Raw genomic sequence first — 14055 nt, forward strand, 5'->3', positions numbered from 1 at the left:
CCCACAGAGAGCTTGGAGGGACAATTACTCAGACCAACAAATCTCCTCTGTTTTTGTCTTCTTGTTGTTTTTTCCTAAGTAGTAGGTTGATCCAGCAGGGGTAGGGGTTTTTATGTCTGCATCCTTTCCGTAGTAGTGTTGTTGCACGAAACGCTTGGAAGAAAAAGAGCAAATAAAATTATACATTGCAGAAAATTATCCAGAATTACCATCAAAATGATCAGGCAACGGATGACTCCATGGATTCAGTGGTATGAAATGGAAATGAAATCAGTATAGAGTCTTAAAATCACACCAGCACTTATTAAAATGCAGGAACACTGGACGCCCCTGGCTAATGGAAGAGCAGACGAGGAGTATTCTGTCTTCTTTCAATCATTCTATTTTGTATTCTTCTGTGAGTTCGTATCGTCTTTGGAAGTTGTCTCCAAAGTTTGTGCGCATGGATGTTAGAGTTTTTATGATTTGGTGGACCCCTGTGGCACTTGATCCCACTGGCCAAGCTGTCACATCCAGCAACTCAAGACTGACAGCCACCATTAACCAAAGAAACAGAGAACTTGCCCATTACATGACAAAACCAGCACCCCAAGGCTAAAGCTAAGCAGAATGCGTCTGTCTTTAGTATGTGAAGACAGCATACTTTGAAATACCAGCAAGGCGCCTCATCACATTCTTAGAATTTTCTGCCTGGGGGATTGAACTGGCAATCCTCCAGTCACTGGTCCACTTCTATAACCATCAAACTACAAACACTGCATCCAATTTTCCCCAGAATGCTCTTCAGTTTGTGAAGTTGTATCCCTTTGGCTCACGTATTGAAAGTTCAGCTTCAGTTTACCAGTCTGTACCAGTCTGACACAAACTGCAGACCTTATCTGACCTTCTGAGACGCATCAACCCCAGAGATAAATATAGAGAGCGATAAAGTGAGGCATGGAGGTGGAAAGGTATGGGTAAGAGTGAGTGTTCTCGAAGATGGAGGGAGGAATGGTTTGGAGGGAAATAAATAGTTGCAGCAGGAACAAAAGCACAATTCAGGAGCTACTCTGTGAACTTGGAAACTTCTTCAAAGTTCACTCCTCAATTTCTTTGACGGTGTGCTCAGCTCCTCTCTCTGCCTGCTTCCTCTTTTTTTTTTCCAGTCTCTAACTGACACTCCCCGTTCACTTCTGTTTATTTTTTTTTTACCTCATCTCCCTAGTTAGCCTGCTGCATTTCTTCCCCCACCCACACACACTCTCTCACACACAGCCCCTCACTGCACCCTCCACCTCCAATTTAATCCAAATGCCCAATTTAAATTATGTTTATTAGAGCTCTCTCAGTGGGAGTGTGGGGAAATGAGACATAGTACTTTGTCTTTCAAGCGTGTGTGTGTGTGTGTGTGTGTGTGTGTGTGTTGTATGAGTGTGTGTTGTATGACTGCAGGGATGGAGGTTTGTATTTACTGGAGAGAGAATAAAATGATATATGTTGGTGTGTTTGAAGGTGTGTTTATTTGTGTATGTCTCTGAAATGTGACAGTGTGATTGCTTTTTTTGGGCTTAAACCAAATCACTGAATCCTTTTTGTTAATAGCTGATGCAAGAAATTGACCAAACAAAAGCTATGATTGAATATTTTTCAGTTCACCAGCAAAGTACGCTGTCTGTGACATCTTTCTGTCACTCAGCTATTTGGTTCACAATATTGGCTGCTCTTGAGATCTTGGCAACCTGTTGGATGAATGCAAATGATTCACTCCATAAATTGTATTTTACATTATAAGCTAAAATGCTGCACTTTATCTGATAATATCTTTGCCGTGAAGTTGCTGGTCTCCTAAAGAAAGAAAAAAGAGCAATTTGTGGGTATCAAACCTGTGACCTTGCAGTTTTTGGAATGGTTTTCTGTCGTAAGGGGTACTGGTATATCCAGATCAACTAATGTTTTGTCCAGAAAAAAAAATGTAATGATGTAAGCCATTCATAAATTCCTCCAAATGTGAAGAAAGGATGAATTCATGTCCCAATTTTTCCACATTTAGGTGTGGGACTGGATTAGAACTATCACTGTGTGATTTTCTACATTAACTATTTTTGCTAATTCTTTCTTCACCAAATCCTTGAAGCCCAAAGATTTCTAAAAGCGATGACACATTAGTTTTTATTAGGCAGCATATTGCTTCAGGGTTGCAGCAAGTAATGCTTTTTCACATCAAAGCGTGCGTGTTGCCAAATCATGTGCTAGTGCTGCCAAGTGAAAGCAGTGGGCGCATCATGGCCACCAGTGACAAAAGTCAATTTAAAGTTCTGTTGGGCACACATGCTCGGGACTGTGTGTGTGTGTGTGTGTGTGTGTGTGTGTGTGTGTTTGAGCGTGTGTACATGCGTCTGTTTGTTTGGGTCTCAAGTTGAATCAAGTTGCAGCAGGAACATTTACATTTGGCTGGTGTGGGACTGAAGCCTCCTCATCCATATTCAGTCATCGCTAGGTTCCGCTTGGCTTCTCACACACACACACGCACACACACAGACAGACACACACCCAGCAGGGTACATGTACACAGGGGTCCTGTGTACCTCCGTCACAACCTCCCCCTTTTCACTCTTCCTTCTTCCTTGGATCCCTTAATCCTCCATGGCTGAACACCTTCCAAGTGACCAAAGACCAACTCATCTGGACTTTTATGGACAGCCAGCATGTTATGGAAATGCAGAAATCAGAATAGTGAATGACATAAATGACATCTTTTTCAAGCTGAGGATGCTCTGGTACTGTATATTTCAAATGTCTTTGTTGACAAGTTGGTGAGTTAAAGGGGAACTCCAACAATTTTACACATGAAAGTGTGTTTACAGGTCTCACTGAGTACGACTGCTGTGAAGTCTGATCAATGTCTCAAGTGATGTCACTTGAGACAGCATCGATTGAGGCTGAAGACTAGTTTCACTAACTTTGAAGATGAAAATAAATCAAGGAGTGTGGAGTTGTGAGCTTACCAGACCTACAGTATGTGTCTCTGCTTGAGGCTACTTTAACTGCTTCTAGTTAAACACACATGAATCTCCGACCAAACTGTCAGCAGTCGAGTCGTATTGTAGGTAATGTTGGCACCAGGTTTTAAAACTTTCCCCTTCCTGAGTCCTGAGTCCGGCGCTGTCATAAGAGTGCAATACTAAATAAATTGGTGGAGTACTCTTTTAATGAAAAGGAGTTAGTTTGTTATTGTGCTCGTGAATGTCCTTTCACGTATCTCCTTGTCTATCACGGACTGTCTTTGATCCTTTTCTGGTGTGTGTGTGTGTGTGTGTGTGTGTGTTAGAAATTCCCAGGTTTGAGTTTATTAGAGCACCTTTAAAAGTTATTGAAGGTGATGTTAATCCAGCTCCATTTTAAAGCTCAACATTGTGTAAATGATGCCGAGATCTACACTGCCCCTTTGCCCCATTTACAACTCTCTGTCAATGTTGTACACACACACACACACACACACACACACACACACACACACACACACACACACGGCATGAAAAAAATCACTTGAAATACAGATGCTGGCCCTGGGCTGCATGAATAATGCAGGCGACCCACACTCATAAACTTTATACCTCCTATTGCTCACACATACACACCTCCTATAGCAAACACACTCCTCACATATCTTATTAACTCCTGCTGTTCAACTGTCAAATCACCTGATTAGATTCCTGCCTTATATGATAAACACACACCCATACGCACACACACTTTCTTATATATAATGCAGATTATTTGAAAAGCACTTCCTCTTGAGGTGAATGTTAAGGCTTGAGTGGTGGAACAGATGGTAGCTGGGGACAGATGTTGAGCTTTATCATCTTGCAGCAGTGGCAGTAGTGGCTGGCTTGCATGATTCAGCAGCAAGAGGAAAGTTAAGATGTGTGTGTTGACAGTGTGTTGATTGTTGATATTTCTTCTGAAAATGTGACATTTTCTTTCTGATTTAATGGACTTAGGTAATATATAAGCCTGTCAGCTTTTGTATTTGTCAATACAAAAATGCCAAAAAGCATTGTGCGATTTTAAAGAAGTGGTATTATGCTTTTTGGCTTTTTCCCTCTCCTTTATGGAGTTATATATCTTTTTTGTGCATGTAATAGGTTTGCAAAGTGAAAAAGCCCAAAGTCCAGCCCAAAGGAAGTTCCCATCTCCCACAGAAAACTCTGCTCTGAACTGTCTGAAAACAGCTCGTTTGTAGTCCAGCCGTTTCCCTTTCATCCCTGTGTCACAGGGATGAAAGCTAAATGCGCCTCATATAATGCTCGCCAAGCAGCTAGTCCGACACGCCCTCAAAAACACCGGTGGAAAAACACTGAGCTGCAGCACACACTTCTCCTCTCCCCTCCAAACACTAGCTACCCTCCAGGCAGTCAATGGATATAAAGTTGTTGCTGTGATGTAGAGACAGAGCTCAGTTAAAACTTTATGGATGAAAGATACTTTTGTTACAGATTAATAACTCACCACTCTGAAACTCTTGCTCCAGTCCATGTTGATAAGCTGGTGAGGGGATATACAGCTGAATCAAAGCTGTTTACCGGCTTCTCACTGACCCGGCCTTCTCTGATTCTGATTGGCTAGTAGTCTTTAACTAGGAACTGCGCATGTGCAACTCCCAACAAAGATCATTTAGAGACAAGATGTATCACTCCATAGTTAAAACGAAGCGTTCAACACACAGGTGAAAAGAGGAGTTGCAGCAATGTGCAGTAGGACAAAAATATGGTATTTTTTGAAAATTAACCCTTACAACCCTTAAAACAGATTTTGACCTGAAAATGAGCATAATAGCTTTAAGATTTATCATAAGTTGTTGCACTTCGCCTCACTTCTGATGTGTGCAGGAAGCTACGATGGAGAGATTATGGTGTGGAACAGCAGCACAGAAAAGGCTTTGAGGAAACTACGGCCACATGCTGAACACAGAGAAGGCAAGGAGCAGCTATATAAGCCTCACTTTCACACACATGCATTTGTTAAGTAAGTGTTTCTTACTGTTTAGCTGATCTGTCTCTCTTTTCTTTACCTTTGAATTATTTTCTCAACTCTGATTTTCTAGGTAATTTCTCTGCCATCACTAGGCTGTTCTTTATACCGGGACGCACGTCTGAGGCTGCAGCTACAGGTGAAATATTGAATACTAAACAGCAGCTGTGTAATCCTTATCAACCTTAGAGCGTGGGTTATTTGTTTTAATAGGGTTTGTAAGTTATGGGACACTGCACAATGTTTGAGTAACAATTTTAGGCACCGTCACCTCAGGAGCAATCTCAAAATAAAAGCAGTGATTATAAAACTAATTATTTTTACCCAAATAAATTCTATATTTTATAATTTGACCCGTCACATTGTTGCTGAAATGAACACGTCATCCTGCTCAAACAACTATGCCAGTTCTATTATTATGGCCATAAAACCATCCCAACTCAGAAACTGGGTGGTGATTTTGCCCTTTTGTTTTGAGACCAAAGTCTATTTATACATATATTCTGCCTGTAGGCCTATACCTAGTTGTTATGTGAGAACCGTCGATCTGAAGAGTTATAGCTGATGCAAACACAGTGTAAGTTACTTTAGAGAGTAGAAAGAGTTCTACAATCAAAAGCATTTTTAAATGTCAAATATACTGCATACAGCCTTGTTTTTGTTGTTGAAATACAGAGTTGCATATACACAGATGCACACTTGTGCGTTACTCATATTGTGTGTATTGTGTTTACACATCACAAGGACAGTAAGGCTTCGGGTATCTTGTGCTTAGTACAGTAGCTGCACATCAGTGATTGTTTGAAGTGGTGAGTTTTCCTTTTTCTATCTACTTTCCATATGCAGAAACTCAATCTCTGAAGTTTACTTTTCTTTCCTTCTTTATTTTAACGGTACATGTGGTTGCTTGGGTTTTTATTCCACTTTGATTTATTCTCAGCATTATTTCAACAGTAGCTGCTGCTTCTGCTCGCTGTAGCTGTTTAGCCGCTTGGTAAAAAAACAAAAAACATGATCAGCCTCTGGACCCTGGCCTTTATGCTTGCTGCTCACACTGACTGAGGCAACGATGTGTGTGTGTGTGTGTGTGTGTGTGTGTGTGTGTGTGTGTTGTTGTTGTTGTTGTTGTTGTTGTTGTTGAGACTGAGTCTTCCCCTAGCAGAATAGAGCTGTTGATCAATAGAGCAGCATATCTTTGAGCTTCTGGTGTCCCAGATCCAACTCATTTTCCAGCAAACACTTTGCACCTCAGCCTCTTTTTGACTCTGCATCTGAGCATCTGCATTCCTATTGAGAAAACGCTTTATTGCATGCAAAGGCACAGTCTCTTTTTGAAAATGTACATCTCTGCCTGTGGCTGGTAGATTGGCCCCTTGATGGTCTGTTGGTGGTCAAATCTGCTTCTTCCATTGATACTGTATCTGCTCCTAACTTTCCCTCCATGCTGTCTAAAATAGGATTGCACATGTAGTTAAGTTTTTAAGGATTTTCAGTGGCTCAATCTTTGTGCTATTGACGCTACATATTTACCTCACACACACACACTTCCTCAAAAGTCATGCAGTGATTATTCCTGACATGCATTTCCCTTCATCAGGTGGCGCAGACTTGGTGTCCTGTGGAGGTTCAGGTGTGGTCAGACTCTGGAACACTGTCTACAGCTGTCTGGTGGGACAGTTCACAGCTCACAACGGAGACCTGGGGTCTATAGTTATGACTGTCAGCCCCTGTGGAAAATATTTAGCTACGGCAGACAGGGAGGGAACACTCAAAATTTGGGACATTCAGGTAGGTGTTTATATTGAACGGCAGCTGCAGTGGACCACACTGATTCACAATGAAACTACATGCTACCATGACATCTGTGTAAATAGTTCAAGAGACAGAGTGACAAAGACAGAGAGAGTGATGCAGACTGGTGGACACAGAACCAGAGGGAGGGACAGAGATCAACAGGCAGGCTGTATTAGACAGTAAAGATAGAGTGAACCTCAATATTTCCATTAGATCAGGCCTGTTGTTCACTCTCAAAATGACAGCACTGTCTGTCATTTTGAAGCCCCAGCAGCTTAGAGTACAACCAGACCAGTCAATCATTTAGAAAATCTCCACTCATATTAGTATCAGAATCAGAATCAACTTTATTGCCAGGTATGTGTACACATACGAGGAATTTGACTCTGGAATGCTCATGATGTGCTTACTTATACAATACGCTAATACAGTAATAAAATCAAACACAGGCTACAGTATAGAGAACACATATATACACACATTATGAACAAAACAGACAGATTGAGACAATAGTGCAATGAGCAGAGTACAAAGAATGCAGGTTTAAATTATTACCATTGTTGTTATGATTATGTACATGTTGGAGGTGGAGATATACAGGTGCACATACAAGCATATATGCACACAGTGTGATGAGTGCAATGAATGCTGGAATAAATTAATATTATATGTACATGAGGTAAGTGGATTTGGAAAACAGTATATACAATTTACAATATGAACAGTATGAACAGCTCTGAAATAGAGAATGATGAATAAATAAATGATAAGTGGCCAGTAAACAGGCGCCTGAATAGAGGCAGAGTTACTGGGTTATTGCACAGGAATGGTTCCTGACATTGTGAGTCAGAGTAAGCTGTTTCCTGCCCGTTTCCTGACTCTGAAAATGTATAAGTCCTGAATGGAGGGCAGGTTGGCACCATTGGTCTTTTCAGCAGTCCTGACTGTCCATTTTAGTCTGTCCCTGTCCTTTTTAGTGGCAGATCCAAACCAGACAGTAATGGACGTGCAGAGAACAGACTGGATGATGGCTGTGTAGAAGTGGATCAGCAGGTCCTTAGGCAGGTTGAGCTTCCTGAGCTGACGCAGGAAGTACATCCTCTGCTGGGTCTTTTTGATGATGGTGTCAGTGTTGGGCTCCCACTTTAGGATATAGTGGATCCCAGAAATCTGAAGGATTCCACAGCAGACACAGGGCTGTTGAGTATGGTGATGGGGGGCAGAGTGGGGGGGCTCCTCCTGAATATATTAGCAGAAGGAGGAAATTCCCCCATCCCCGTTGGTATTTTATTTAACATTTTTGAGGCTGTGTAGATAAATAGATATTTTATTCATCCCCGTAAGTACTTTATTCATGAATGAATGAATGAATGACAGGAGTATTGTTTGCTTCCCTTTTTTAACAGACAACAAACAGACTGAAATGTGTGGGAATCTTGTGATTTTGGCAAATCAACTCCACTAGCGTAGGATAAAATCATTACTATAGTAACATTATGAGTAATCTCAGCCGATTAGAGCTTCACTTCAGCATGCACTTTACATACTTAACACATGTCTGGTAGCTGAATAGTTTCTGATACCTCAGAGAGGCCTTTTGACTTTTTGACTCTGATTACGAAGACTTAGATCATGGCATTGGTATAAGGCGTGGCTGCGTCACTGTCATGCTCATAATCACAGTAAAAGAACACCCTCTCGGGTATTATTGCCACAATATTCACAGCTCAACTCTCTGTCACAGTTTATAAGAAAGGATTAATTCAAATGGGTGCGTCTCATTTGGCTTCCAGTTTAATTTATGGACATTTATGTATATATGAAGCAGAGTTGAAGAAGTTGGACAAGCTCAGTGCTCTGGTAGAAATCCTGTCCGTCGGCAAATTTGGAGCATGCTTTGGAATCAGCTGGGTGACTAACACGATTGCACAGTATACAGTGTTGTGCTCTTAGATGCAGTCGCAGTTCAGTAACAGGTCTAACCCATGATGTAGTAGTAGTGTGGTCTTTATTTACATACTGTATAACACAGTATGTCAAATAAAGTAAGTAAGCTGAGTTGTGTTAATTACAATAAATGTATGTATGTTTTTGACAGCAAATCAGATAAGGCCAAAGATCAAGTTTACATTTTTTTTGTTTGGGCAGGTTTAAGCGGTCTTAATATAATATATATGCATTTTTTTGTACATCGGAAAATGATGTAATCCTCTACTTTGCACCTCTGTCCTCAGCATTATTGTCTCGGGCCAGATGATGGAATAACCAAAGAACCCCCGAAGCTACTGGGAAGTGTCCGCCCACACCTTGACCGTGTGACTCACCTGGAGATGTGTTTCCATGGCGAGAGACTCCTCCTTCTCTCTGCATCATCAGACTGCAGCGTGGCTCTTAGCTACCTGCCTGGAGATACCATCGGTCTGTTCGGACAGGTACACAAACACACGTACACGGACCATTGACGTACGCAGTAGCTTAAATTACACAACCTGCATGTTTGTAATAAGTTATTTTGGATGCAAGTGACATTGTTCAGCACCACACTGTCAAAGTAACGGCCTCAGATCCTAGCGGTTCAAACATACAGCGGCGCAGGCTGCCTCTGATAAAGCCTTACTTCCCACTCTGCAGCGTGCTGGTGGGTGGTAGTATCCAGTTGACGGAATGGATGTGATACCCACCATCAAGCCATGGTTAGGCGTGCGTGCGTGCGTGCGTGCGTGCGTGTGTGTGTGTGTGTGTGTGTGTGTGTGTGTGTGTGATTGTGTCAAAGGAGGCCCATATTAAGTTAGCCTGAGGCGGTGTGTCTGCTGAGTGTTGCTTCATTTCAGTTTGCCTCAGGCCCACACACAGACACACAAACACAGCCAAACAAATACACCGCATCCTGAAGAACATGCATGAATTAAAGCAAACATGCACGCACACGTGCATACTGTATACTGTGTAGCAACACATACAACTGAGCTGTTCAAATCTAGTTTCATTAGTCACTTTGAATTTTTTAAAAGGTTTTATGCTACATTTATGTTTCATTAGATACTGTTGGATTGTCTGTGTGATGTTGATCAGAGGTGATTTCTGCAAATAAAAGACTACATCCATATTCAGCATATCAGGTTATCAAAGGAAACCCTGTTAATTATGAATTTGCTTTCAAGCAAGGAGAAAATACTGAGATAGTGACTCGCATTGAAGAGCTTCCCACTACAGTTTGATGAGAGTTTCTCAGGGGGACTGGGCTGCATGTTTAAGTCCCCACATCTTGTACATGTAGCAACCTTTTGGTCACAGCGTACTCACGCTGAACCCAAATATTTATGCTGTCTGTCATCTGTAGGAGGAGAATTGGTGCTTGGAGAGACCTGGACCTCTACAACCACAGAGGGAACGAGGGCGGACCAGAAAGACCAGGTCACCTCCAGACCCCAGTGAGATACTCCCAGAGTCTGACACTTTTGCAGAGGGTGGAGAGGTGGGGATTTAAAGGCTAACATTTTTTTGGGAATCCTGTGGGACAGAGAATCCACCCTTGTGTCACCCATTAGTGGGGATAAAAGACGTGGGAGGGCTGAAGCAGAAGTGGTCAGAAGAAAACCTTCATCCAGATAAAGAGTTGAGTCTGTCTAAAGTGCACTGTGCTGCAGTGGTACAGCTTCAATTCCACTGCTCTGCTTTACTGTCTGCACAGTGTTTTTGAATTGTCCTGTAGGTAATTAAGACGGTCTGCCGTAATTTCTGATGAACAACTAAGTTTTAAAGGTATTTGACAAGACCTTCTTGATATTATTTACTCTAAATTATATTTTATCATAACAGAGAACTAGGCTATTGTCTGTGATGCAGTCATAAGAACTTAAAAGGGCATTTTATTTCTATGCCTTAGGACAGTGAGATGCGTAACAGTGAAAAGTCACAACTGCCTTTCACAACCGCAAAGAATAAAATAGCATTTGTGATGCTCCCAATTCTGTGATTTTACTCTGATGCTAACAGATCAGAAAGAGATCACCTTCAACATTGTTTCCTGGGGAATAAGAGTGTCTTATGGTTTGGAGGTGAATGCACTGTTGTACTATAAAAGTCAGTAAAAGTTGAACAGTCTTCAATGGGGTTCTCAAAGTCAGTCTCCCATTCAGTGCCAATGGAGTAGCTTCAGGCAGGTACGGTTTAACACCGTACATCAGAAGTTTTGATTCTCTGGTTTTCTAGACTGAACAAATACTGCGACAAATTTGTGAACTCAGACATTTTATAATCATTAAACTAAGTCTTAAATGTCTTTGAGTGGACTGTATTTATTGATCTTGTGGTTGAATTGGAAAATTAGCAAACAAGATCAGAGAGGCACTTTTCCCATTGAGAGTTTAAAATAAGAATAGAATGCAGTCTTAAAACAACTCCCTTACTTGTCCTTTGGGAAACAGGGGGCAGCTCAGTTTCTGTGACCTCCCTCAAATGAAGATAGACAGCTTAGTGATCTCAGCTCTGTCTGCCATCTCTGCGACTGGTGCTTTGAGGATCTGACTTTATACACATACACACACACACACACACACACACACACACACACGCAACACATCAGACTTGACAAAGCTTATCTGGAGTCCAGCTGGTGTAGGCTCTTGCTCAAATGCCTTACTCCATAAAGACTTGAGTAATTACTTTGAACATGAAAGTTCAGTCTTGACCTTTGGAAACAGTGTGCTAAAGATAATCTGACTTTTAAGATTAGATTTTACTTGCCATATACTGAGGAACTGCAGCTTGTGGAAAGTCAAGCCTAAGAGAGTATACAACCATGATGGCAGCTCTGTGAGGCTGTATGTTGGGGTTGGCACAGTGGTGCTTTGAGCTAAATGCTAACATCAACATTCTCACAATGACAACGCTAATATGCTGATGTTTAGCAGGTATAATGTTTACCATGTTCACCGTGTTAGTTCAGCATTTTAACATGCTAACATTTGCTAGTTAGCACAAAGTACAACTGATCTGAATTGCATTAGTTTTGCAGATATTGGGTCATAAAACCTACTGGAGAAATTTAGCCCTCTGTACTAAAGTTTGTGTCAGTTACCCTTCTAGATGTTAAATATTGCCTCAGTAAGAGATAATGTTGACCAGCTGGTGGTGCTAGATGAAAAGTCAGAGGATCACCATAGTCCAGTAGTTGAGATATTTCAGTCTGGACCAAAGTTTACTGGCCTGACTGACCTCGTCACATGTAGAGACACACTGCTACTGTGTCAAAAGGTCATACAAAATTATATCATGTAACATAATGTAAAGACATTAATGGCAGTTGCTTGAAGAAACCAGCATAATTGACTTTATATCAGCGATTGTTTAACTGTAATGCAGCTATTTCCATTATATCATGTTGGGACGCAGTGGCAGATCTGTATACATCAACACTACATCTCTTCTTTTCTTCCGAACCAGACATTTTTACACACACAACGTAAAGACGGGGAGGGAGAGCTTTAAAGATCCCTTAGAAGCTGCTCTTCAGAAACTCAAAAATTATGTCAAAATAAAAAGCGTTACTGTAGTCTAGTAGGGTACTTTTAGGTTTACAGTATGTTTTGCAGTTATAGTGAAAGATGCTCTTTTAAAGTCAAGAAGAAAGATGTCTTCATCTTAAGTCAGCAGTAATGGTGTGCCCACCCAGCAGTATAAAGCTCTGTAGAGGTCATGGTTACAGTTAGTACATTTATTAGTCCTTAATGATGGTGTCTGTGAGAGACAATGAATAATTTTAAGCAGTTAATAAAGGTCGATCAAACATGTTTGCCCTCAAAGCTGTTTCCCTTTTTATTGGCTGAGGCAGTTATATTAGGTAATCTGTAATATTTAGCTGTAATGAGATATAAAATCAAAGCTATGTCATGGAGTTAGGCTGTAGGGAATAAGAAGAACACTTTTATTTAATCCTTATGATTATAATCTAAGCCCACAAGTAATCACTACATGACCATAAAAATGTAAGCAATCAAAAAAAAAATTTATGTCACATTAATGTACGCTGTAATAGGTTTCAGAAGAATGATGAAAATGGTACATGTCGAGTAGAGAGAATTTAAGTGCCTAAGTAAGCCCAAGGGCAAGTCAAACGACAAAGGACTCCACATTTTAAAAGAATAGCTAACTATTGAAATGTGTGAACTGGAGAGAAAGTGCTCACCATGACTATACAGGGGAAATCAGCACTGACTCTGTGAATCTGTTTGTGTTTGTGTGTGTGTGTGTGTGTGTGTGTGTGTGTGTCTACTGTACTGAGCTCATCACAAAAGTTAGTGTGGTTGATTTGGTGGAAGGGCCAATTGGCAAGTTTACACTGGGCTGCCAGCCAGCTACTGGGCATGAGGTGAGGATAGGGAATGGCCTCACTCCATCACCAGCAGAGTGTGTGTGTGTCTGTCTAAATAGCCTCAGTCCATCAGAGCAGCCATTTACCAGTGAGTGAGAACGTCAGGTTTGTTCCGCTCACTCCATCACTGTATGTGTTTGTGTGTGTGTGTTTGTGAGCAATACAGGATTCATGGATATTGATGGGTTTGGGCGCTCAGTCTAATCTCTGCAGCAACACAAAGTACTCGGGTATCCACAGGAGAAATAAGACATGCTGCCGTGTGACACACACACACACACTCCCAGAGGAAAGTGCATGATTTAATCTTTGTGGTTTTACACAGCCATAAAGATCACTTGAAAGTCTAACAAACTAGATTAAAAGAGTGAATATTGGAAACGTGTCTAATAACCAAACGAGTCCGTGAGATTTAGGTGTCGTTAAATTTAGCACCAACATTTACACACACAAACACACACACACATATGATGTGGAGGCGCAAAAGCAATTTCAAGAAGGCAGGTTAATTTTGATTTTAATTGGAGCCCTTGCTGTGAGCTCCACCTGTTATCCTCGACAGCCAACAAACATAAATGTGGGGTTGTCAGTCCTGCAAAACTCTTTCACTCAGTTTAATCGAAATTCCTGCGCCATAATCACCAGTACCACCTCCAAGTTCTTGTAATTAATTGGTTGAACAGTTTTAGTACGAAGTGGTGATTGGCAGTATTTAGCAAAATGTTTTTCATTTATGATTTTTGCAGAAGCTATGACCATACTTACTCTTCGAAGAAACTTTACATGGAATCAGATTTCCACTCAGTACTGCACAGTATCTTGCTTTCCTCTGTATCTGCCTCTTTATTGTGCCTGTGCCAGCCTCTGGGCTTATCCTA

General features: G+C 41.2%; 1 protein-coding gene across 3 annotated transcripts in view; it reads left to right on the forward strand.

The window, feature by feature from the left end:
• Positions 1–11086, forward strand: part of LOC123986496 (WD repeat-containing protein 49-like) — a 29143-nt gene extending 18057 nt beyond the window's left edge. For all 3 annotated transcript variants that reach the window (XM_046074773.1, XM_046074775.1, XM_046074774.1), the window contains 5 exons: positions 4869–4955; positions 5084–5149; positions 6608–6798; positions 9039–9236; positions 10145–11086. In XM_046074773.1, the coding sequence (XP_045930729.1) occupies positions 4869–4955; positions 5084–5149; positions 6608–6798; positions 9039–9236; positions 10145–10291 (689 nt within the window). In that variant the 3' untranslated portion in view covers positions 10292–11086. The remainder of the gene's footprint in view (positions 1–4868; positions 4956–5083; positions 5150–6607; positions 6799–9038; positions 9237–10144) is intronic.
• The last annotated feature ends 2969 nt before the right edge of the window (positions 11087–14055 follow it).

The sequence above is a fragment of the Micropterus dolomieu genome, linkage group LG17 (assembly GCF_021292245.1).
Source record: "Micropterus dolomieu isolate WLL.071019.BEF.003 ecotype Adirondacks linkage group LG17, ASM2129224v1, whole genome shotgun sequence".
NCBI classification, from domain to species: domain Eukaryota; kingdom Metazoa; phylum Chordata; class Actinopteri; order Centrarchiformes; family Centrarchidae; genus Micropterus; species Micropterus dolomieu.